General features: G+C 43.5%; 1 protein-coding gene across 5 annotated transcripts in view; it reads right to left on the minus strand.

The window, feature by feature from the left end:
- Positions 1-4,117: 4,117 nt before the first annotated feature.
- Positions 4,118-26,452, minus strand: part of Disp1 (dispatched RND transporter family member 1) — a 143,882-nt gene continuing 121,547 nt past the window's right edge. For all 5 annotated transcript variants that reach the window (XM_051186491.1, XM_051186490.1, XM_051186488.1 and 2 more), the window contains 6 exons: positions 25,058-25,087; positions 18,658-18,781; positions 17,494-17,621; positions 17,087-17,184; positions 14,580-14,677; positions 4,118-7,719 (listed from right to left, as the gene is read on the minus strand). In XM_051186491.1, coding sequence (XP_051042448.1) covers positions 4,141-7,719; positions 14,580-14,677; positions 17,087-17,184; positions 17,494-17,621; positions 18,658-18,738 — 3,984 coding nt within the window. In that variant the 5' untranslated portion in view covers positions 18,739-18,781; positions 25,058-25,087 and the 3' untranslated portion in view covers positions 4,118-4,140. The remainder of the gene's footprint in view (positions 7,720-14,579; positions 14,678-17,086; positions 17,185-17,493; positions 17,622-18,657; positions 18,782-25,057; positions 25,088-26,452) is intronic.

Raw genomic sequence — 26,452 nt, forward strand, 5'->3', positions numbered from 1 at the left:
CTACAATGGTGGGTACATTTAAGGCTACTACACAGGTGTGCTCTCATTATGCTTGCCCTGCACGTAAACCATTGCTGAGAGAAAACCCTAGTAGACCAGTTTTCAATAATGAGATTTTTTAACAACTGCATCATATTGCAAAAGCAGGATTACAGGTTTTTTTTTTTGTTTGTTTGTTTGTTTTTGGTTTTGTTCTTTAATTCCAGCAGTTTTCCCAGGCAGATTGTTCAGATTATTGGTTTACTTAGTAAATCCTTTTTTTCCTTTAACTGTCTAATTAGCTCCAGACCCTGGGTTGAATTCCAAACATGGCAAAACAAAACACAAAAATGGCTAATTGACACATAAAACATGCACTACTTTATCTCAAGTTAAAAGAAGTTCTTAAGAATTTCATTTGGCTGCAAAGACAAATATTTCTTGTGGAAAATACTCTGCCCTTTGCTCTTTAGGAAGGTGGAGTCCATGACAGATGGAATTGTAAGTTTGAAGTTAATTGAGTTAATATCTAAGTTTAGCCATCTCAGTTGATTCTAGAATGTGGAGTCTAGGTCTTATTTCAGCATGAGTCAGAATGAGTTAAGAGATGTACCTCATCTGAGGGGTTGAGGAGAAGGGCGGAGGTGCTGACGGCTAGCTCAAGACTTGGCATGAATCCTCACTGTATTTCCAGAGCACACAGCTGGCTAGGGGCCCATTGGGCCACAAACACCAGCTTAGTGAATACCCAAACTGGGAAGAGCCTTTTCTGGGACAATGACTTCTGGAATGTCAGGGCTGTATCCCATGCACCCCTTTATAAGCTGCAGCATTACCCTGACTTCTGAATCCCAGCTGACATTTGCACTGTCCACTTTATGCCCATCAGACAACTTGGACAGCTGAGAAGACCTGCTGGTCATAGCTACTCTGAACCGATCTAGGGTATGCACCTTTTGGTTCATGAAGCTAACATCAAGAAAAATGCCATCTTTTTCTTCCCATACAAAATATAAAACTCCAGCAGTTAATATTATTATTTTAACAGGAGGCAGAATACTCTACTGGCCCACCATGTTACCCTTCCCTGTGCAAAAATACGGAACCTCTTAGCATTGAAAGCCAAACATCAATAAAAGTGGCTAACAAGAAATGCCTTTTAAAATCAACTGGAGATCAAACATTTGGAAAGATAAAATATGTATAAGCATTTAGACACAACAGCTGCTTTTTCATTTTAAACAAAAAAATCTCATGATTTCAGCAAATTCCTTTTTGTTATGCTCCAACTTTATGAAAAATAAAATCAGTCCTTTCCTTTAAAAAAAAAAAAAAATACAGATCTGATTTTTTTTTTCCTAAATCGACTCTCCTCGTTAATGTATGAAAAGATACAGCTGTTTTTGGAGTCACCAGGCCTCTTTTTTTTTCTTTTCATTTAGAACCAATCCTAACTACTGATGGAGAGATGGTTTCCAGGTGAAGTAATGGGAACCAGGCACATTTCCTTACCTCCTAAAGGCCACATCTGTGAAAATGCTCTGTATACCACCCCACAAAAGTTTTTAAATTTAGAATGATTGAGGTTGGCACAATCATTCTGTTGAAATTAAAGTTTAATGGCAGTTTAGCATCATCTCTGAAAAACATTGTTTTAGAAGGACGTACGTCTGCAGCAATTACATACCAGCAACGAACACACATCAATAAAGATGTGAGATTATTTCAAACAATAAGTTTTTCCTTATGAAAAACATCTTCTACTTGGCCAAAGTCCATTTCTCAATCAAATGAGGATTTGCAAGGGAAGAGGGAGGGACACAATTTGGTGACAGGGACTCAGCAATCAAAGATGGGTCTGTGGGAGTCAGAGGCATCCGTAAAGCTACATCACCAAACTCCTCCAGGCTTCCAGGGTTTCACAGTGCACTGGCTCTTTTCCCTGTGGGGAATTCTTCACGAGTCACCTTTTGGAGACAACCTGGGAAACTTCCCCGAGACACAGGACCAGAAGTGGTGATGCTTTCCTGCACATAGTGAAGAATTTTTTTTTAAAAAAATATTTTTAAAGCTTTGGATCTCCAGCAACCAAATTCTTAAACTAATATAAAACGCTAAAATCCAACCCAACTCAACCCAACCCAAAACAAACCAGTATGAAACCCAGAGAGTTCAAAGCTCGTCTGCTCTGAAATAAATGTGCAAAGGGCCCACAGGCCCAGCAAGGTTCAGGGTAATTAAACAGAGCTGGTGAGGGACAAAGGCCACTGGTTGCTCCTTACAGGGCAGCTGGTGGAGAACAAGTGCTTTGGAACCCCTGGATTTTCATTAGCCAACTCGACAGTTACACATTTCAGAAGAGAAACAAAGACTCTCACTGTGGGCACCTAGTCCTGCCTTCAACTCTCCCATCTCCCCCAGGTCACCTGACCTAAGAATGAAATGTGGTGGGGGTTGGGCAGACACTGCTTGAAAGAGCAGCTCAGCACCAGACCCTGTGCCACAGGCACAGCTGGTTTCTCCAGGGGTGGCTGTTAATGCTGAGCCAAACAGTATGTCTATCTCTAAGTGAGCCAGCAGGGATACCACCCAGTCTCAGGGACCAGACTTCCTCAAGGTGTGTCAGCAGTCTGCTCTGCCACTACACCTGGCGCTCACCCAAGGAAGATCAGAACTTCACCATCTGAAAAACAGGACAGCTGAGTGAGCCGAGCAGGCTAATGGGAGAGCACAGCGACTATGTAAGCATCTGGAGGGACATCCGGTGGTTGAGATGTCAGAGATGTTTGCATTGCTTCATAGACTTGAAAGAAGCCCAAATGAGTAGCAGACTGGCTCAAAAGAGGCAGACATGGTGGGTCACTTGTCACCGAAGTATTCAAGCAAAAGTTGCAAAGATGTGCCTTGACAGAGGGGCACTAGACTGGATGACTGACATGTCTCCTTTAAGTTCTTGATAGCTTATTTTTTTCCAGGTCCTGGGATTATAGAGATGGATTTTGGAAAACCAATCTTAGAAAATAACTACTAAGACTTTTCAATGGCAACTTTTCTATTTAGGAGTACTCCTAACAGCTTTCTTGGAGGGACAAATTGGATGTGTAGTTCCAGGTGTAGTTCTTATCCCTGAGTGAGCTGGGATGTGTCAGATGACATGGTGTGCTAGGGCTGTGTACATGCCAGTAGCTCCCATCACAGACTGATCTGACACATGACATGCTGTCACCAGAGATGCTGCCCAAAGCCTTAGTATTCCTGGGTGTCAGCTGTACGGTAATGCCATCCTACCTAACATGTCTTGTGAGAGAACCCTTATGAACATGGCCCCTTGGAACCAGAGAGGCAACACTCCATGTAACAGGATACCTTACTCTGAAGGTTTTGGGCGGCCTGGACACAGCTGACCTGGGTCCATATTTGTCATCAATGTACCCCCGGAAGCACAGTGCTTCATGGATGATCATGGCTCTTCATCCTTCTCTTTCTGTGGTACTAACACAACCATCACCTGACACATGGTGATGCACATGACTCCTAGGTTAGGGGGTGTGATAGCAACTGTCTGTCTGGTTGATGTGGGAAGATACCAATTTGAACATAAATGTGCCATGGGCTTCACGTGGGGCACCCATCAAGGCAAGTCCAATGTAGTATTAAGGTGCTTGGCATGACTTTTAATTAGCAGGTATTTTAATGGTGCCTGGTTCTGGTTTCTAACTGAAGTATCTCTGTCAAACTGAGTCCCAGTGTTTATGCTGAGCACTGAGAAGACTTAATTACCATCAGCCAAATGCAGCACAATGAAGATGCCAGGTAATTAACCGTCTGAGAGAACCGAACCTTCTAGGTATGTCACACTTGCAATCCGATTTGCTGCTTCGGGAGGGTAGAAGAGTTGCCAGTCAAGATGGGTTGAAATGTACAACAATCACTTTTTGAAACAAACAAAACAAAAAACCAAACCAAGACCAACAAAACCCTAGTAACCTGAAAATCCAATAATCATTAGATATGAGCTTGTTCACCATTCAGATGGAATATGAAAATATTCTGCACTGTAAACACAGTGACACATGAAACATGCCTTTGTAAGCTCCTGGACCCCTGTCCAGATTCAAAAGACTGACAGAGGCTGTGCTTCTGGATGCAATGCTAGATTTATTATAGCGTTTTTATTAACAAGCTTTCCCCAGACAGCTCTGAGTGTGTTGGTACAGAGGGCACACTGACTTCGAGGTTTGGCACCAGGCAGTTTGTGGAGCCGCACTTCAATCTCACAATACTTGTGCAACTCTGTGGACTGCTTGGGCAGGACCTGCAGTCAGCCTCCCCTAGTAAATGGCTGAGTATAATTTTTGGTTCATTATGATTGCAATGTTCTAAGTTCACATTTTCATCAGTCTGTGTCTGGCTTGGTGCTACTTTCTTCTCCGCCTTGTCAGTCTGGTTTGGTACACTAGAGACCTTGGGTTCGATCCCTCCCCTGCCCTCCGTGTCCCCTGTGTCTCTACTTTTGCAGAGTCCCCTTTGGTTATTCTCTGGATGGCAACACACTCTTTGGAAAGACTCAGGGCTCCTCCTGACAGGCAGTAAAGGCTCTGCTGTCCTGGGAAGATGTTCACCCATGCTCTGAAGATTGTGGATGCTACTGTCATCCAGTTGTTCTTGGGCCTGAATGCACTGCACTGGGTGGAGAAAAAAATTCCTTGGCAGGGAATTCTGCATCCCCGGTGGCAACATGTGCCGGATGGGATGCATAAGGACCTCAGTGGCCTGGTGCGTGGCCTTCAGAGGTGCCACCACATTCTGAATCTGGACAAAGCTCCTAGCAGTGGAAATGCACTGGTGGCATAAGGAGTCACCCATCTGCTGGCAAGAGTGAGGGCCATATTTCAAGTGCGTGTAGGCATTTGGGCAGCTGCATCTCTGATTGAGAGAGAGGTGACACATGGCATCCTGATCCAGACAGGGCTGTAACAAGGCTGAACCTGGTTCATTTCTGGGGGTTTTGGTGAGTTCACTGTTGTAGGGTGCAGGCACAGGCATCCCTAGATTCTTTGCTTGGCCATTGAGAAATTCAGAGCAGATGTGTGGCTCTTCATAAGCATTCTTCTCTGAGGCAGTGCAGCTGTGAGATGCCAGGGGCTGTAACTCATAAAACTCATGCTCCAGTTCAGATTTTGGGCCCCTGGCATCTACACGATAAGCACTGGTGGTGTGTGTTTTGCTTGGTCGCCTGTCACCAGGACTTGTGGACAAGGTGTGGGGAAAGGCACTACACTGGAACTTTTTAGGTAAAGGGATCTGGCCACAGGTACCTTGTGGCCCAAGGCATCGACACATGCACTGAAAGAAGAAGGTGGCAAAGGCCCAGCTGATACACATGACAAGCATCATGAAGGTGCCAAGCTGGGTGTACGCCAGGACCGTGGAAGGCATCATCATGGCCCCAGCTACAAAAGTGGTCAATGCAGCCATGGCAATCGCAGAGCCCATACGACTCAGAGAGAAGATGACCTTGCCTTCACGGTCAGGATCTGGAGCCAAGCGATATGCCACCCCGTAGTGGACGGCAAAGTCTACAGACAAGCCAACTGCAACAGAGATGGTGACAGACTCCAACACATTCAGCTCCCAGCCCAGCAGGACGAGGGACCCAACTGTGACAAATATGGTTCCAGCTATGGAAATGATAGCATAAAGGCTTATGATGATATTCCATGTGGTCAGCAGCATCACACTAAACGCGACAGCCACTGAGAGCCCCATGGCAATGAGGGTGCCATCAGACAGGCTGTCCTGCAGGTCATAGAACTCCAGATTGCTGACAAACCAGCCGTGGCTGAGGCCCTCAGGTGCTGAACTCAGCTCGCTGGAAATCCATGAGTCCACTTCCTTGTAGAACTGTTGCATCTTCTCATAAGCCAACGTGAAGAGGAAGGTACTCTGGAACTCCAGCACCACGGCCCTGATGGTATCGTTGATATCAAACCTTGGCCCGGGGGTCTTGTTGTTCAGGTGGTATCCTGTACTCCTGTCCAGCTCCATGATGGCCTTCTTAATGCACAGTTCAAAAACTTCTTGCTTATAGGGGAAGCTGCAGTGGCTGCAACAAGGGTACAGGGCAGGCTCATCACAGTCCTGGTTTTCCATCCACTGTTTGAAGGTCTCAATGAAACAGCTGGTGAAGTCCTGCTGGTCAGTCTGGTAGAAGAATGTTTGGTTCCTCAGTTTTTGACAGAAGTGCAAAATCCAGGCCTGGGAGGCTGGGCTAGCAATGTTGAAAGTGCTATCTAGTGTCAGCTTCCCTTTGCTCTTGGGGTTTAGAGGGTTGCCACTGTCCTCTGGGGACACACCCCAGATTACCGTGATGGGCATATGGAGCTCCTCTCCATGGTGAACCCGCTCAAACATGAAAAGCTTCTTGAACTCGGCATCATAGCGCTCGAAAGGGTGGGAGGACCTGAACACCTGGAACTCAGAAAGCTCCAAGGAGGGTAGTTTCATCTTTGGGTTTACGCACACAACGTAAGCCCCGCCTATAGTCAGGGCAAGGAACCAGATAAGCCAAAGGTAGCGAAACTTGATGACGATGCATGGTAACACCTTTTCAAAAAAGATTCGGGATGCTTCCGAAATGGCAAAAAGCACCCTGCGACACTTCTGGCAGACCACTGCCCAGCAGCTCTTGTTGTAGGCTTGTGGCTGGGATTTTCTGAAGCAGCTGAATATATTGAGGAGGTACCGCTCATGTAGAACAATGACAGCCGGAAGCCAGGTGACCATCAAGACATAATTCACCAATATAGCGGTCCCTGCATATACCCCGAAGCATCTGATGGCTGTGATGTTGCTAACGTAGTTAGCGTAAAATGCAGCAGCAGTGGTAAAACTGGTGACAAACATGGAGAGGGCGGCGTGCTGCAAGGTGATGCTCACCGCTTCTGACGTTTCTGCACGAGGCTTGTCGAATTTGGTGTAGTTCCAGACATCGCACAGGACAAAGGCATCATCTGCACCAATCCCGACCAAGATGATGAGTGCGGTGAGGTTCATAAAGGGGAAAAACTCAAAGTTAAATACAACTCGGTAGAGGAAATAGGAGACAATCAAGGAGCTGATGATGGCAAACATGGTCATGAGAGTGATAAACATGGACTTGGTGTAGACACACATGATGAGAAGGACGATGACAATGGCTATGGCAGGGTACACAGTATCCATGAGGAGGTAACCCTGAAACAAGCTGTGCTTGATGCCAAATTCGATCCCCGTGACGGTGGTGATGCCATCCGAAGAGTTCCAGTTTTCAAAGTTGTCCAGGTAGATGTTCATCATGCTCTCCCCTTTCTCTGTGGGGGAGAAGAGCATGCTGTACTTCAAAGCTGGCACGGCATAGTCGGCTGTCTTTGGGGTGAGGAAGTCCTTGTCTACTAGGTAGTGGAGGATCTGGTACACGGCATTATATTTGGTACACTTGCGTGGCACATTGGTGCACTTGAGCTGATCCTTTCTTCTGGCAGCCTTGTCCCAGCAGTCCGGGCCCAGGGTACCATTCTGGTAGTGCTTGGCACAGGTTCGAAGCAGCTTCAGCGTGTGGGAGACATCTCGCTCAACAATTTTCTGACAGGATGACCTGTTATTCAGAATGGCGATGTAATTCCCCAGGGTCCAGCTGGGACAGCAGGAGACAGCAGTGGTCCTTTGGCAGAGGTCGCTGAACTGGGGATGGGATCGGATCTGCAGAGACAGACACGCAGAAGGACTGGCGTTTAAACAGGCTCGCACCAGCAGTTCACTCCTGCCTCTACGGATGAGGAAGGCATAGAAGCTAGACCATCCTCTTTCACAGTGTGTGTTAATGTGTACACAGGTAAACACTCACCCCAAGATCTCATATCTCAGCTATTCTACAGGTTGTTCAATTTTGAACAGCAAACTCCTGTTTGGGAATGGTATACAAATATAAATGCCATGTCAGCCAGTACTGGGTTTGGCTTGAGAAGGGAGATAAAATTAACAACTGCTGAGCAAACAGAGTTTTAAAGTCACTGTGTAAGTGGATGTGTTTTCAAATTCATGCACTCACTGGAGGAGGCTAACGGCTGTCCAATGCTGTTCTCCTTAAGATTCTGGTACTTGGCATGAAAGTTTTGGTGACAAGTCACCAAATTCCCAATAGACACAGTTGAAGGCAAAGATGATGTTCCTAAAAGTACCCCTGTGGCTGCAATAGGTCCTCCAAATTCACACCTTACAACCTGATTCCCAGTGTGACAAATTCATACCTTACAATCTGATTCCCAGAGCCTTCTGGGAGGTATCAGTGGACTAGTACCCTTATGGTGGCAGCTCAAGTAAGTCTGTACCTTTTGGTGCTGTATCAGGACACACAGATGGCAGCACCTTAGAAGACAGGTTCACTGGACCTCCCTGTGCACACATTTTGATCTTAAACCTTTCCAGTTCTTAGAACTGTTAGAAACAAATTAGTTGTTAACAAGTTATCTAGTCTAAGGTACTTTGTTACTGCAATCTGAACAGATCTGAATTTAAATACATTTAAGTTAATAAATAATAGAATTTTAGTTCTTATACATCCTCAAGTTCATTCAGTTTGGCTGAAATCTTTTCTGGGGAGCTTCTCCATTGGTAAATGGTGGCTGGTGCACTTAGGAACTGTGGTGACTCTGGGTTGGTGTGGACACTTTCATTTAGAGTGCCGTCCCTGGAACGGCTGGTCTTGTCACAGGGAACTACTACCACTGCAGGGGTATGAAGTTGGCTTAATTCCACCCTTAGATTAGACGAACCCCCCCTCTCCCCTGAGGACTACACTAGGAACCAGTCCCCTTTCCAGGCCTGACCAGATCTCTGACCAGAGGGACTACAGCTGAGGAGGTCACTTTATCATGTTCCCTCATCGTTATTTACCAAAGGTTGTTCTAGGAACCACTCCAAAGTTCAGAAAGGGTGTGGAGAGTTTTTCTAACGTGATTTCAAACAACCTGTACTTTGATTAAACTAGGCTTTATCAACTGTTCATTAAAATATCTTTCCAAGACAAAGAAATTGGCTGACATACATAATCATTTTAGAAGCTAGACTTTTATCTAAGACCCAAGTCACATATTATTCCCTAAGGCCTGGGTACACTGGAAATACTGTGTGGGGAGAGGTGTGGGTGGCAAGGAGGCTGTGGGCTAGAACTGCATGTGGAGATTCATTCTAATGTTTGAAGTTTTCCTAATAAAAAGTTCATTTTGGCTGAGCATGGTGGTAGGCACCTCTAATCCCAGCACTCGGGAGGCAGAGACAGGTGGAATCTCTGTGAGTTCAAGTCCAGCCTGGTCTACACAGTGAGACCCTGTCCTAACAAACCAAAGACAGAAAAAAACAAAACAAAAAACCAAAATTACTTATTTTGAGTAATTCCTTATGGGAGTAAAGCGAGTCATAGAGTTATTATCAAAATGCAATAGAGCAAGTTTTACTTTCACAAAAACTTCATCTTAAAGCTTATTTCTGAAAACACATAATTAACATTTTATAAAACAGGATAACCCCAGGTTTAAAAATTTGTTTATGTTAACTTGAGAAAAATGAACTAGTAAAGTCATGGACCCCTAAAACAGCAACTCCAGTTTTCATAGCAGATAGCAGTTCAGCCCACAAAGGAGTTACAAGGACCCCAGCCAGAAGGGGCACACGTGCAGCTGTGGAAACACCCAAGCACAGCTAAAGGAAATACAGTTGCTGGTGATAACTGGAACAGGGGGCACGGCATTGTATCCTTGCATAGCCCTTTTTTCCTAACAAGAGGGGTTTTATATGTATATTTGACCAAAGAGTAAAAAGTTGGGCATTATAAATACCAACTACTTCTTTGCTATTATAAAAAACGAATACTAGTTTACCCCCAGGGAGCAATGGTATTAGCTGGCTACAACATTTGGAAAAATTGCTTCTAAGACCTCATACAGGGTAAGAAATAGGGTCACAGAGAAAGATGTCATCATGGGCACCCCTAACTATCCCTTCAGGGTGGAGAACTGCAGCACCTAAGACCACCCATACTCCCAGCAAGTGAGGCCCTATGTTCCCCTCTGTCTGCCCATTCAAAAATACTGTCTCTGAGTGCCTGCGCAGAGTGAGAGGCACCATGGTCCTTGCCCTCAATTTACTCTCAGAGTGGAGGAAAAATCGAAGATCAGAACTTAAAGCAACAAGTAGGATATTATGTAGACATAGGGGGACCCACAGAGGAAGTGCCCAAGTCTGAAAGTGTCACATCACAGTGACAGTAACTAGTTATTTCAGACTGAGATAAATACAGAATCCCATATTATAAGAGACTGGTAGGTGTCTCTTTATGCAGGGGGCAGATGTAGACTTGTCATACTTTTGGAAAAGGGATCCTTTGAAATAATTCCAAAACCTGAGGAGTTTATAAAAATAAAATAGAGTTTATGAGAGCAAATCCCTCATGACAAACACAGGCCTCTAATTCTAGCTGCTTACCCCCGGGGGGTCTTGGGGAGCCATTCTTCTTATGTGGCTGTGACATATCTTTGCACAGTTCCCTATTTAGATAGTTGCAGGGGTGGAGTTGACTTAAAATAGGGGGTAAAAAGAGAGGAGAGGGAGAAAGCAGAAACCAGTAGTGTTTAAATGATACTTAACTTTAAAAACTACTGGCTAAGTTGGATGTATTTTAAGAAGCCAAGAAAGGAAAAAAAGAGGAAGATTAAGCCCTCAATAGCAGGCTCATCTGACTCCTGGACTCTGCCTGGTAACCAAGCCCCCATATATAAAGCCAAAAGGAGTTAGAGGAGAGTGGAAAGCAAAGGCACCTTGAAAGATGTGTCATAAAATATATTCCAGGACTTCTAAGCTTGTGGGGGTTTCCAGCAGTCCAGGAAAGCTAATCCAGTAAGACAGAGTCTCAGACACCAATTTTCAAATGCCCTTCACAATCGGAGCCCTCAAAGTCCTAATGTCTATCACGTGCAGAGACCAATAAAGGAAAAGGGCTTCCAGTGGATTGAGGCTTGGAGAGACCCTTCCTGTTAAGAGTGCATGTCAGCCAGTGGGCCCTATAGGACAGAAGCAAGGACTAGAGATGGTCAGGGAAGTGATGAAGGTGAAGTGGGCAGGTGGACAGAGCTACTCTTTCTAGAAGCCCCAGCTCTCTGAAGTAGGAGCACAGTGGCATGTAATTTCAGTGGCATCTGGAGAATCATCACAGCAGAGGACAAGGGAACATCAGGTATCACTAAGTGCAACACTCATCACCAGGGTCAACCCACTGACAGCTGAGCACGTCTGCTTCGGATCATCAGGTTGGTCCCATTAGCTTGAGAGGTGTTACTAACCAAGGGCTTAGACACAGTAACAAGGACTGAGGGGTGGGGAGGAAGGGCCGACAAGGACTCAGAACACCAGAACACACAAATTCCCAAAGCAGCTCCAACTGGGGACTGGAAAAAGCTAAGCAGTAATCCCAAAGCTGAGCTGTTGACCCAAGTTATTACCTAACACATCAAATGGATATTTTATCATTTTTTTTTTCCAGAGCAGAAACTTAAGAATGATCACATTTGCAATTGGTATATAAAAACATATTAATTTAACAAGTTAAAATTATAACCTTGTTTATTGAAGTAGATCTTTAGATTCCAGATTGCCTGTTATTCGTTTACTGTGATTCTGCATCTGTCCACACCAAATACTCCTTTGGATGAGTGTTTGGATCTGTCCCCTACATTCTCACTTGGTAATAACTCTGTTAAGAACTGGGCTGGTGAGATGGCTCAGTGGTTAAAGGTGCTTGTGGCCAGGCTTGTTCAATCCCCAAGACCCACCTGGTAGGAGAACTAAGTCCTGCAAGCTGTTCTCTAACCTCTACATGTACACTATTACACGTGTAACCCCCATACACATACCACACACACACACACACATACACATACACACACACACAAAAGCATGCATGCACACACACATACTTAAAAAAGAAACTATGGACACAATATCACACTTCTTTTATCAAGAGCATGAGAGAGGGGCTGGGAGATGGTTCAGTCTGTAAAGTGTGGTGAGCATGAGGACCTGAGTTCGATTCCCAGAACCCATATTAAAACAAAACAAGCCAGGCATGGTGGCATGTACTTAAAATTTCAGTGCTGAGGAAATGGTGACGGATGGATCCTTGGGTGTGCTGGGCAGATAGTCTAGTCTAGTCTACTCAGCAAGTTCCAGGCCAGTGCAAGATCCTGTTAGTGTCTGAGGAAGGACATCTGGACATCTGAGGTTATTCTCTGGCTTCCACATGCATGAATACATGTGAATTCACATCCTTGCCTCACCTGACCCCAGTCTCTCTCTCTCTCTCTCTCTCTCTCTCTCTCTCTCTCTCTTTCTCTCTCTCTCTCTCTCTCTCTCACACACACACACACACACACGCGTGCGCACACACACACACACACACACACACGCACACACACACACAGACATAGAGTGAGTATGAGAGAAATGTTCCCTTCTTTAACATTAGGAAAAGTTAGGTTTCTAATACATATACTTGTTCCAATCCTAATTTATTACTCCATTGGTGACTTTGGTCACTGAAAGGAAATTGTTCTAGCTGGCTGGTAGGAAGTTACTGACAAGCTTGCAGCTCACAGTGGGCAGATGGTGGGCTATGCACTCTTAGGCTCTCTCATCATTACTTTTATTTTTCTTCTCATTGTGTGTCTTTTTTGTAAGCTACCTCTCCAGGGTCAGTTGATACAAACACACAGAAGGAGGAAGTACTACATTGTTTTCTGATACTTATTCCAGGCCATGTTGATTCTTTAAGGGTCATTGGAGTAGGTAAGTGCATAGGAAAGTAAAAACAAACAAACAAAAACAGGGTGGGTGTTTTCATTATGGAAGCACAGAGTACAGAGGGTGGATGCATGCCCCTGTGGCAGATTTGGCTGGGTTCAAATCTGTTACTTACTCTCTGTGCCCAGTTTCTCCATCTATACAACAGTATTTAACTCATATGCTATTGTGGGAATTATATGACTCATCAAACTGTTTATAGTGAGTAGTCCATGATCACACGGAGTCTCTAGGAAGGTGAGGTCTGAGGACCATGGGCAGGCAGAACACTGAGGGGCAAGAGACATCCAAACTCAGTGTACTCATCCAAGCTGCGAAGACAAGTGTTCCAACAAGTTTCACTTCCCCAGCTTGCTTATCATCTGGTGAGCGATGCTGATCCCCAAGCCATGGGTCCCCAGCGACTCGCTTCAAGTACCTCACATAGACTATCCTATGCACGAAGTGCCATTACATGATTGCTACTTTAAAACTAACTTTCTACATAAGAGATGTCACATACAACAAGAAACACACAGATAGCTTCCAAGTAAGGTAGGGTCTAGCAGCTAGTGGAAGAAATATGGCAAATTAAGCCTGAACACTGACTGGAAAACTTTGGCCTTTTTATAGATCATTTGTGAGTTTGATTGGTTTGGAACTAAAGACAAGGAAGGTGACATGGATAGAAAGCTGACACCATCATCACTGGTCAGGTCACCCCCAACATGTCAAATAGCTTTTCCTATTGGAGAATGGTGTAAAGCCAGGACATCTGGGACAACTCATAGGCAGACTGTGAGCTGCTAGTTCTCGGAACGAATCTGTCATCACAATGATGCTGGGTGACGCTACAGGTCCTTTCTACCCCATGTTTCACTAACACCTCACTAAGAGCACAAGATGAAAACCAGGTTGTCTGGCTAGCTCCTAACAGGGCAGGTGCTTGTGTTTGGGACTAACCTCTGGTTTTACATCTTAAGGTTATTGTAAGAACATACTGAGTCCCTTCCTGCCTGCCTATTATCCTTGGACAGGTCCATTAGTGATGCCAGAAAGCAGTGTGGGCCTGCTCAAACTGACAGTCCTTCCTTCCACACCCAGGGCTGACTGACTCCATGTCTTCTGGGGCTGACATCTGTGTGGCTCTGGAAGAGTCTGAGAGGAACAGCTTGTCCTGAATCCTTGTGTCATCCAAAGCAGCAAGGTGTTTAGATCTGGGGCAGTCTGGGATGGAGTACACAGGTCATTGAGACAGACCCTGTATTCATATCTTTTGATACCCATCCCCCCTGCTTCCTAAGTGCTCCTCTGCCAGAAAGGCAGGTACATAACTGCATAGTGATGATGCCGACAACTGACTCTGGGTGGGGCAATGTGAAGAACAGTGAAACTAAATTAGAGAAGAGAGAATACAGTAAGAGAAGAAAGGGACAGTCTGAACTATTATTCCAAAAAGAACTGTTGTGAAATAAAAGAGGTCCTTCATGGCGAGAGAGTGTGAGTGGTAAAGGAAGAGAGATCTTTATTAAGGAAGGCAGCGTGTTTTAAAGATGGAGAAACACAAGGATGCTTTAATGCTGGGATCCGGAGAGCAAAGCCTGCCTGCTGCGGCTTGCTTTTGGTGGTCAGCCTTGCAGGCCTTTCATCAGCAGACACCAGGGCAGCAGCAGAAGTTTCCATAACATAACTTTATTATGCTGAATACATTTCAGCTGTATCTTACATACCCGGGAATTATCCACATCACACATTGACTTAATTGCAGGTAAATTCCACAGTGTCTCCCCTCCTGCTGAAGCAAACACTACTCTGGAATATCCATCACCTGGTAGGATGAAGAGAGGGAAAGAAAAATGTTTATAGGCATTTATCTAATAAGTCAGAATTCTGAAACAAGAGAAACTACACAGACAGCTCATTCCTAAGGAATTCTTTCCTTTGACAAATTCCCAGAGAAAGTGTGTGTATGTGTGTGTGTGTGTCTGTCTGTCTGTCTGTAGGTAGTGATGCTTTAGCTCCAAGCTGCCCCCACTTGCTACATGGGAACCTTGTAGTAAGTAATAAATCTATTTCTGATTAGATCATAATTAGGAAGAAAAGGTTGTAAACTTTCAGCAGAAAATTAACTGAAGGTCTCTCTTCGTTTTCTTAATGGCATGAGAAATGTTAGAATGCCATATTAGAGAATATCAAGAAGGATTATAAGGGTAGTTTCCCTGGCAGTTGGCTACAAAGCAGAAGTGGTGGGCGACTGCACTCACACAGGAGGCCACCTGAGTGCTGGGCCACTGTGCCAGCCAGGATCACAGGAGCACTGAATATCCTGGCTGTGCTCAGGGCTACTCTTCCACCCCAGAGTCTAGAGAAAGAATTTGAAGGAAGACTAACACAAGCTGTTTGAACAAGGAGGTGTTCGACATATAGGGAGGGACATGGCTTTAAATCAGATCTGGTTGTACCCAGACTCTGCCACTTATCACCTGTGACCTCATGCAAGTAGCTGCTACTTCCCTGGGATGACTTCCTCATTTGTAAATGGTGTCAAGATCTATGTCAAATAACTGGTGAGAATGAAATGGAAGGCAGGTGCTCTGTGAGACTGCTTCTGTCTAGGTTATTAAAAAGGTTTAGTATGTATCAAAGAAAACAAAGTAGATTAAACATTATCTAAATGTCTAATTGCATTAATAAAATCAATGGGCAAACCATCTTCACACATGGTTTTATTCATGACCATTCAGCTGTCCTTAGCAAACACTTGTGTTCAGCAAACAGCTATTGTCATATATAGGTTGAGTTTGAGTACAAAACCAGCCCCATGAAAAGGAATATTTCATTCCCACAGAGCCCAGGAGGACTTTAGTCAAGCCAGAACTTACTGCTCAGAAGATAGCTACTAGTGTGGACTACTGGCAAAAGTAGACTCACTTCCCAAATTTACAGTTGTTCTTAGTAAGATATTAACAAATGCTGATTAAGCAACTATAATAATACTTTAGGAGGGAAACAATACAAAAACAGCCCAAACATAGAAATAATCAGAATTCAGTTTTTCTAATCTGTGTTTTAAAAGGCAGCAAATGTTTGAACTCGAACTTCCATTGCTTCCCTCCCCTGCGCGCGCACATCTATCTGAAATATTAAGATCTAAGTGGGTCCTCTGGTATCTAATGAGGCAAGGAAATATACAATGAAGAGGAGTTTCCATCAAGTTGAAATCAAAACAACGTGACTGATTAATACTTGCTCAGTCAAAAACTATCAACCTCAACCCTCATTTTTAGCCGTTCTGGCCAGGACCATCTAGCATGTCATCCATAATTCCTTACCTCCTCCTGTACATCCTCCCTGGCAGCTGCCATGTAACAAGCTGACTTGATGTGTAACTGAATTGCTCTAGTGAGTTAGCTGCCAACACTTAGAGATCTGTGGTTCCACACTGAAATCTGGATTTTGCAATGCCCAGGCCTCTTTGAGGTCCCACTCTGCTGCAGTTAAGCAGCAGTAGCTTCAGTGCTCCAGAGGTCTCACCTCTACATCATACCCACACGTCCTTTCCAACCTGGATACCCACCTGCAAGATCTGGACCTCTGTACCACACTGTTCACCTCTGTTTCCACTGTTAAGTGATGGAGCATGGCTCTTTCTGATCTGGGCCAGTTCACACCTCATGGGCCCTCATGTGTGGGAGGTCATATATTGGAAACTTAGTGTGTGGACACCCAAATAGCATAGGGTACTACAGTCAATAGTACCTGAATACTAGAGCCAAGAATTTCTGGACTCAAGTGATTCTCCTACTTCAGAGTAGCTGGGTCTACAGGCATGTGACACCATACCTGGCATGTGAACAGTTCTTAATATGTTTGCTTTCATTTAAACAAAGCTATAAAACTTGTTTTTACTAATAGATTATTTCCAAATTCAATAAAAATAAGTACTTGTACTTGTCATTTGATCTAGAATAAACAGGAAAAAAGATTTGATATGACTTGAAAGTTCAGACAAGGTAGAAAATCTCTCTTCCTTAAATTTGAAAAGAACCCTTAATTTTTAATCACAGATAAATTCAGACTGGTGGCTGACTATTGTAGAAGGAGGGTATGTTACTTAGCTGACATTTCTTCACCTACAGAACCAGGGAAGCTGTTGGTTTGCTCTCAGTGTTATCCTGCACCCCCACCCTACCCCAGGAAGCTGCCGAGAACTTGGTCCATCCAGATGCTTACTCACTTGGAACATCGCAGAAAAAGCTGTCTTTCTGGAAGTTCCAGTCTACTTCTCTTCTCTCTCTGTCATGATGATCATCTGACCATCTGTCATCCCTGTGGCTGAAAGGGAAAAACAATTTCATCTTTGATAAAGTTCTAGCTATTTCAAGAAGACAGGCAGATTCTAATAGTACAACCCTAAGGCACAAAACTACTTAGCATCTGACACTAAGTTGGAAGAACTCATGTGAACAACATTAATTTTTCCACATGTAAAGGAGAAAAACCTCACCTTCACAGTACAGCCAAGACATTTTAATGACAAGTTCAACTTCATGGCTAAGGAACTGAGCCTTGGGTTTTTGCTCAAGCAATAAGAAGAATTCATTAAGTAATATTTCATTTAAGTCATGTAAAGTAAGTGATTACCTTTTGGCTTGCTCTTCTGCATACTTATAAGGATAATTTGCTAATGTCGCTTTGTATCCTGTGTTTTTCATCATGTTATTCCACGTGACCAGCCTTTGGCCTATTGCAGTCCCTCTCGGTTCAAAACCCTGAGACAAAATATTACGTGTTTCCATTAGTGTATTCCATTTCCCACTAATGACAATTATGTTAAGGACTTAGGAAAGCAATATCAAAGTGCTGCAGAGTTTCCAACAGGAAGCACAGGCATTCCTCATGACTGCAGAGGTGACCCGTGTTAACACACATACTGCCTTTTGAATAATGATCATCTCTTTGCCATGACAAAGTCATCTGGTTCTCCTCCAGTTACATGTCTCAGGAAATGGGAAAAGCATATCAGAAACTTACTAGTGTCCAAGCATTTAGTAAGTGCTTAATTCTAACTTGTAAAAATTACAGTCAAATTAAATTATGTTATACATTGTTACAGTGTTTTACCAAGAGTAGATCATTATCCTTATTCACATTTTTCTCATTATCCCACCCCAGAGGAATGTTTACTTAACAGGTCTTGTTACATGGAAATGCCTTTAACTTCTGAGAGGTGGGGAGAGACACAAAATACTAAAATCTTTATGAAAATACTTTCAGAGTATGCACATTATTCAATATGTTGCTCCTTGAATAAATATGGGGACAGAAAGTGGGGACATCTTGAGCTTGAGTTAAAGGTGAGCAAGTTCCTTGATGTGTCTAAGAGCATAGATAATACATATGGTTTTTGTTTGTTTGTTTGTTTGTTATTTTTGAGACAGAGGTTCTCTGTGTAACAGACCGAGCTGTCCTGGAATCCCTTCTGTAGACCAGGCTGGCCTCGAACTCGCAGAGATCAGCCTGCCTCTGCCTTGTGTTGGGATTAAAGGCTTGGGACACCACACCCAGCAGAAAGAGAGCTGCATGGTTACTGGAGGCTGCAGTAGGTTTGTAAAAAAATGAGGAGCTGGGTGTAGTGACTCAGACTCACATGGCTGAAGCAGGAGGAGGACAAGTTCAAGGAGCTACAGTGAAAGACTCCATCTCAGAAACAAAGGAGGGAAGAGCTGCTGACAGGAGGTAACATACACGTAAGTACTTAATTCAGGGAGATGGTTCGAGGCTTGGTGCAGGTCAAGTTCTCCTTACCAGCAGCGGGTCAGAGAAGTCAGGCAGCTCCGGGACTAGGACTCCCACCAGGGCACAGACCACGATGAGCAGAGTGCACATGCCCAGGACCACCACCGGCCAGTCGGCTAGCAGGGCTGCATAGCTACAAGGCACAAAGCGAGCACAGAGAAGACCTCTGAGAAGCAGTGTGGAGGTGAGGCTACACTCAAGAGCAGGGCTAGATCCCCTTAGGCCAGCACAGATATTTACCAATACAACTACAAGTATTTCTACACATTGATACAGAAAATGTCAAGATCACTGTCCTTTTGCTTTTCTGATAAAGTAACAGTGGTTAGTGACCTCAAGCTACTGGGTCAGTGTAGGTAGGTTATGTGACAAATAACAGTTTATATCTGTCTGCATGTCTGGGAAGAAGACTAAAAACCCACATTTCATAGGCACAAAGAAGAAGAAGAAGAAGAAGAAAAAACTAAATAAAAGAGGTTCCATCTTACAACATCTTTCAGACCTTTTGTTTCTATCCTTATTTTCTTTCCCTATACTTTTAATCAGCTCCTTTAAAAGGAAAAAAAAAAAAGTCTATGAGCAGGTTCATGTTGTGAAATCCAAAACCACCCAAATCATACTTCCTGGAGCTACTTTTGTTCTTCCTAGAAATAAACTAATGATGGTTATCGGCAGACTGAGTTCATGAGAGCAGGGGCGTTTACTCTATTCAGTGTGGCATCAGTGCCTAGAGCAGAACTTTGTAGGAGGGGCCCAGTTAATTTTTATTGCCTAGGAGACACTGCCCCAGGTTACTACCACCCATCCACTTTTCTGTCTCCACAGGCCAGTTCCAGTCCCTTCCTCCTGTACTAACCCTATCACTGGCTTTCTTCACACACCATCCCTGACTGGAGAGCACTTCCCTACCCCTCCTGAAGTGTGCTTTGCCATCCTTGTTCTCCCAGGTATGAGCCAAGTGTCTGCCAGAACCTTGTGAGACTGAACTCTTTCTAAGTGTCAGACAGTATTTGGGGGCTTCTACTTGCTCCAATCTGTATTAGAAGAAGAACCCCTCCCCCCAAATGCCCAGTGTGTGACCACTCTCAAATTCTCAACAATGGTAGTTCACATGCCTATGTGATGCCGAGTTCTGGTTCATGTGAAAGAGACTTCAAATTAAGTATATGAGGAATTTCTTTGAGAACACGCTAGCAGTTACAAATAAAGCCAGGGGCTCTCCAAACCAAGAAATACTGCTTATAGCTCTTCCAATCTCTACACACAGAATGCTGGTTTTGAAGTTCCAGAGAACTGACTCTATGAGTGTGTTTATTTCAAATTACCACTCTAATAAAAGGATCAAGCCATAACACAGTTACACCTTGAGGAGCTTGCCCTGGCATTCTCCACTGCTTGCTGTTTTAAAATAACCTGACATAAATAACATTGTACTCACTGCTTTTTAGTGGCTTCTGTGCCTTACCCGGACTATCATCTAGACCATTCTTATATCCACCTTAGTGGGAAAGTTGAGGCACAGACAGACTAAGGAATTAGTCAAATCATAAAGCCTTAGGTTATCTGGGTCTAGAGTATGGCTTTTCCATCTGTCTCTTCAAACACAAGTAAAACTAAAGACATGAGGAAGAAGTAAACTTGACAAATTCTTCTTCAAATTTACACTTTAAAATTTCTAGGGCTGGAGACATGGCTCAGCTCATAAAGGCTGCTCACAACCTAAAGGCAAGAGTTACAATTGTCTCTCTAGCTACCTTTGCCAAACCTTAATACCAGCACCTGGGAGGCAGTGGCAGCTGCATCTCTGTGAATTCAAGACCAGCTTAGTCTACATAGTGAGTTCCAGGTCAGCCAGAGGCTACATAGTGAGACCCCATGTCAAAAAGAAAAATAAAAAAATTCTAGCCTCATTAATAGTTAATTTCTCTCTGCAAAATTACACAGGACACTGAATGGAACATTATTTGCCTGACTGCAAATTCTGGATTTAAGACTTTATCAAAAAAATATTTTCTTAGGCAAGATAGAACTGCCTTTAAAGATAACTGAGGATGTAATGGGAACATATGAATCCCAATGTGCTTCCTATCTGAGTGGCCATGAACCCAACACAAACATCCTCCCCACTTTCTTTCCTATTCCACCAATGAGGAAATCACTGGTTTTGAAGCAATAATGCCCTTTGTCTGAGTAGCACTTCTGAGACATTCTGTTCATCACTCCACACTTTGGAAAGAGCACTTTGCACCAGACCCTTAAGACACCAGCCCACGACATGAAAATGGCTCCAGACCAAAGCATTTAGTCATTACATTCTAACAGGATCTGCTCTTTCTAATGACCCAAAAGTCGTTCCTTCTTACTAACACGTTATCAATCGAGGACAGTGGCCCTGTGCTGCTTCATTTCCATCTGCAGCTTTAATTTATCCAGAATGACTTTTTGCTTTGTGTTCTCGAGAAATATGCACACATACACAGAAACTCTAAAACCTCTTTCAGTAATTGCTTTCCTTCCCTTTGAAAACATTTGGTTTTGATTTCATAGCCCTGCCACATGCTGCATACGTGCACCGGCGCCATGTGGACGCTTCATGGTTACTTCTTTGGTGCATTCCTCTACACACATTTAACCTCAGTATATCACAACTCCTTACGCACACAGCAGATGTCTCACACACTGGCCTGTCCTAGAGACAACTGCGTAGCACTGCTATCCTGAGTATGCCCAGTGCTGGGGGAGATGCACAGCCACTTAGACAAGTGCTTCCCCTGAACAGCACAAACTGCTGACAGAACTTCTGTCCCTTGTGTTGCCTAGGCTCAGCACTACAAAGAAAATAAATGTTTCATGTGCGATATGAAATCCAGACAATGGTTATAATATCACAATTTTAAAAACCTATAAAACTAGGAGGAGTAAAGGAAATTTAAAATGACCTATAAAATACACACAGACACACCTATAACATTTCACTTCTGACCAACAGTAAAGCATGTGCATGTTATTTTCTTTAAAAAGTGAACCATATGTGCATTAGAACAGCTTTTAAAAGGACTGGTCCTTTTAAGCAAGCTGCCCTGCATATCGGCTAACATGTATCATGCACCCACCTGCTTTAACTGGAACATGTTTAGATAGAAACACCACACAACTGTGAATGCAGTCTTCCTCTCTCCTAGCCAGCACTACAGAGACCTCATGTCATCTCAGACCTCACGGTGGCTGCCTCAGATCCTCTTAGTAACAGGGTGTCTCAAATGTTTCTATGCACCATGACTCCAAGTGAACAGGCAGGCTGGTTCCCTGGTGAGGATGGCACTGTGTGCTAGACTGGTACCCAACGGGAAGTCCCTTGAACATACTTCCAGAGGCTCAGCCTTACTGCCAGGCTCACTCTGTTAACTGAGTGTCTTACAGAATGACCTTTTGCTCTGGTAGAATCACATATGGGGAGGCTCTGAACTGGTCACTGACATCACAGGAACCTCACAGTGAATTACTTACTACTCTCCTGGCTTACCCTTTGTGGCCTCTCCAGAAACCTGCTCTTTACACAAACTTCCCTGAAAGGGTGTAAACTGATTGGATGCCCCTTTCCTGACCAACCCCCACACCTTACCCCTAGTAGTCTTTACTCCCCTGATTCTCTGGCACTGCCCAAATCAACTACATGGTCTCGGTTTCCACCTTACTGATGATCTGAGCAAATTTAAGATTTCATGTTCTCTTTTGTTTCCTAACGAAACCTTCAACCTCCAGCTTTATTGTCTTCCCTCAACAATCCTCCCAATTTTTCCTGTCCCTTGAGGGAAAGCACTTCACAGTGTTTCTAGTGGCAGCCACTGTTAACCCTAATGTAAGGACAACTCAGATTCAAAAGAAAACACAAAAACAGGACAAACAGCTGTTTGTGTTGTGTGAGGTCACATAGTCATCTAACAGTACACCAAATAGTGAGATGCTAGGTACTGTGGGAACATCGAGGTTGGCAGACAGACCTGTACTAAGTGCAGGAAATCAGACAGGCACAGACACCTGCCAAAAGCACAGCTGATGCTTGGCCAATGGAAAAGAAGAGATTATTTTCAGGTGAGGTGGGAACTGGAAAATCAGGAAAGGCTTTTCAGAGTAAATTGTATTTATGGGTAGATATGCTAAAAAGAAGAAATTAAGAATCTTTAAAAAAATCAATTTGGTAACAGATGAAAATCCAAATATTTTCAAAATGTTAAAATTTTAGTCTGCTGAGATCATTATTTCCAGAGAAGTGAGATTATTTTTGTTACTATAGCATGTTTGTGTCTTTTCCCACGTCTCTGGCTTTCTCTCAGGAAGGGGCAAAGATGGAAAAAGGAGATAAAGTATGGCAGTCACACAGCATAACAGAATATGATCAGGCCTTGAAAAGGAAGGAACTTAGGACATGTGCTAGAATATGAGTGACCTGGAGGACATTATACTAAAGAGAATGAATGAGTCAGTCACAGAGGACAACATCTGGATGACTCTCCTCAAATGAGAAACCTAGAGTGGTCAAATTTATAGAGACAAAAAAGTAGAATTGTGGTTACCAAGACTATGGCAAAAGGAAATGAGTATGAAGTTATTGTATTGTGTTTCTATTTTGTATGATGAAAATATGAAAACACACACACACACACACACACACACGGTCACAAAATGGTGCTCTTCAACAAAACTCAGGCTGGGGAGCTGGCTCAGTGGGTAAGTGTCTTGCTGTGCAAGCATAAGGTCCTGAGTTTGGATCCTATGCACTGTGTAAAGCCAGGCCCTGCAGACTGAGACAGGCAGATCCTGGTAACTTCTTCCTGACTGAAACAGCAAGATCTGGGGTCAGCAAGAAGTCCTGTCTCAAAAACCATGGTGGGGAGTGACAGAAGAAGGGAGTGGGGAGTGACAGAGGAAGGGAGCTGACATTGAACCCCAGCCTCCATACATGCACACAGAAGAGAACCTCCCATCCCCAATCCTTAAAATGCAGATGCTTGTTTAATGAGTGGTTAATTCACGAGTGCTTGTTTAACATGTGGGAGCCCTGGACCCAATTCCTAGTATCACAAACACCCAAGAAGGTTGAAATGTAAATTACACATTATTATTATTTTTTTTTTTACTAAAATCCTAAGTGTTATTTCAAATGGGAGGCTTTGCTAATGAGAGTTTTATTTTAGACAGCGAGTGTCCCCTTGGGAGGCTGAGTCTTGCTCTACACCAGCATTCTCAACCTTCTCAATGCTGTGACCCTTTAATAAAGTTCCTCATGTCGTGGTAACCTCCAAACATAGAATTATTTAATTGCCACTCCATAACTGTAATTTCGCTGTTATGAACTGTCATGTAAATATCTGATACATGATCCCTGTGAAAGGGTTGTTCAACCCCCAAAGGGCTCATGATGCATAGGTTGAGAACAGCTGCTCTAGACACTGAGTGCTCCCACTGGGAGGCTGAGTTTTACTCTAGATGGTGAGTGCTCCCACTGGGACAGTTGGATTCTTCTGTACTTCAGCTTCTGTGGCAGCTGAATCTCACAGGTCACTTCAAGTTTAAGTGTGAAGACACTATCTAGAACCACATTTTGTAAGAGCACAGGACAGTATCTTTGCTTTATTTTCAAGAATTCTGTCTAAAGTTTTCTAGGGTTTGGCAGTTAATAGTGAATATGGCTTTGCAAGAGCCAATTCCCCATTCCCACCACTTGAACGAAGAGTTTCACAACCTCCTATAGCTCTAGCTTCAGATCTGACACCACTGGCCTTCACAGGTACCCACACTCATGTGCATATACCCCCAGTCATATACATATACATCATTTAAAAAATAAAAATTCCACATAAATGAATATCTTCACCTTAATACAGCTACAATATTTTACAAAAAAAAAAAAAAAAAGCCCCCATCTAGTTCATCTGAAATAAACTACCATTAATTCAAGTTACACTAGTTGGCAGAATGGTAAATACTGTTATTCAACAAATAAGATAATAGACCCTGCCTCCTGCCAACAAAAAAGGACAGAGAAGTCAATTTAAATAGGAAAAAACACAAAATAGCTAAACAAATACAAATGCAGATCCCAAGAGAATGTAAAGGGTAAGAAAAATCTAAGTTTGAAAAGCACTTTTATAGATATGGGCTTCTGAAAGCAGTCAAGTATAAGAAATGTATTTTTCCTTCATAAAATATGAATGAAGAAGGCAGAAAGGACAAAATGTAGAGAAAGCAAAGCAGAGGAGTCAATGGCCATACCACCCTGAACGTGCCCAATCTTGCCTGATCTCGTAAGCTAAGCAGGGTCAGGTCTGGTTAGTACTTGGATGGAAGAAAGCAGAGGAAAAACTACAGAGAAGTTTATTGGCAAAAAAGATGACTTAAATTACTCTACCTTCTCGGGAACTTGAAAGGTCTGGATGGCCTGGAAAACAAAAACAAAACAAAACAAAAAAAAAAAAAAAAAAAAAAACAAAAACAAAGGAATAATGATTACAATGCTGCATAGTGTAAGGACACTCCACTAATGCTTGACTTAGTACTCCTCCATGAAGACTCCAGGAGGGTTAAGAGAGATGATTTAGGGATGGCAGACACATGTGGAGAAAATAAATGCCCCTTCCGAGGACTTCTTTTGGAGTCACAGCAGGACCCCGGGCCCACCAGATTCCACCCCTCTCTCTGACAGGAGTCCTCACCTCTAAGCCTCCAGTCCAAGCAGCCTCCTTTTGTCCTGCAACACATCATCAATACCTTCTTGTGCTAGAAATATTGTTTTCTGTGAGATACCAGCTGACTCTAGTTTTCAATCTCTCACTACTTACCTTCCCAATCCACTTTAGCAAGGATGGGCTTGTAATCAAATCACCACCTTCCCATAGTCCCTCTCATTGCTGGTACCCTGCCCACCCACATACACAACATTAAGCTTGCTAAAGAAACTCCACATTCAAGTCTCAGCTTCTGAACTTTCTATCCCTACCATATCCATTAATTTCTCATTTGCTGGCCCATGGTAACTTTTGAAATAAATATTCATGTCTCACTGCTCCAAAGCACAGTGGTTCACAGTGTGGCCTGAAGACCACAGGGAGTTCCTGAGGCCCTTTCATGAGGTCTGAGGGTCCAAATATGTATCTGTGGAAGGATAAATTTTCTTCATATACTTCAAACAGGTTGCAACACACTGCCTCCAGTCAAAATCTTGTGCTGTTCTGATGCCCACACAAGAGACCAACAAGAAAAGAAGAGGGGACACATACCACAAACTGTATTGTCAAAGTATTTTTCATAAAAATGTTGCACATATCAATATATAATGGATCTACTACATATAGCTGTTTTCAGTACTGGAGATCGAACACAGCCTCACACACATGAAGCGAGTACTCCCACAGTCATTAAAGACACTGTTGTTAACATTTTTGAGAGGATCTCACCAAGTTGTTTGAGCTTGCATTGACCTCATTTTGCAGTCCAGGCTTGCCTCAAATGCCGTCCTCACATCTCACTACTTGAGTGGCTGGGATTACAGGTTTGCTTTACCAGGCCAGGCCTGGCTTACTATTATTTATTTATTCATTTATTTATTTTTCAAGACAGGGTTTCTTTGTGTAGTTCTGGATGTACTGAAACTCACTCTGTGGAACAGGCCAACCTTGCCCTTACCTGCCTTTGCCTACTGCATGTTGGGATTAAAGGTGTGCACCACCACTGTCTGGCTATTATTATTATTATTATTGAGTTAAATAACTTAAATTTTCTCAAGTTCAATACCAGTATAATATGT

The sequence above is a fragment of the Phodopus roborovskii genome, unplaced genomic scaffold (genome assembly GCF_943737965.1).
Source record: "Phodopus roborovskii unplaced genomic scaffold, PHOROB, whole genome shotgun sequence".
Classification (NCBI taxonomy): Eukaryota; Metazoa; Chordata; class Mammalia; order Rodentia; family Cricetidae; genus Phodopus; species Phodopus roborovskii.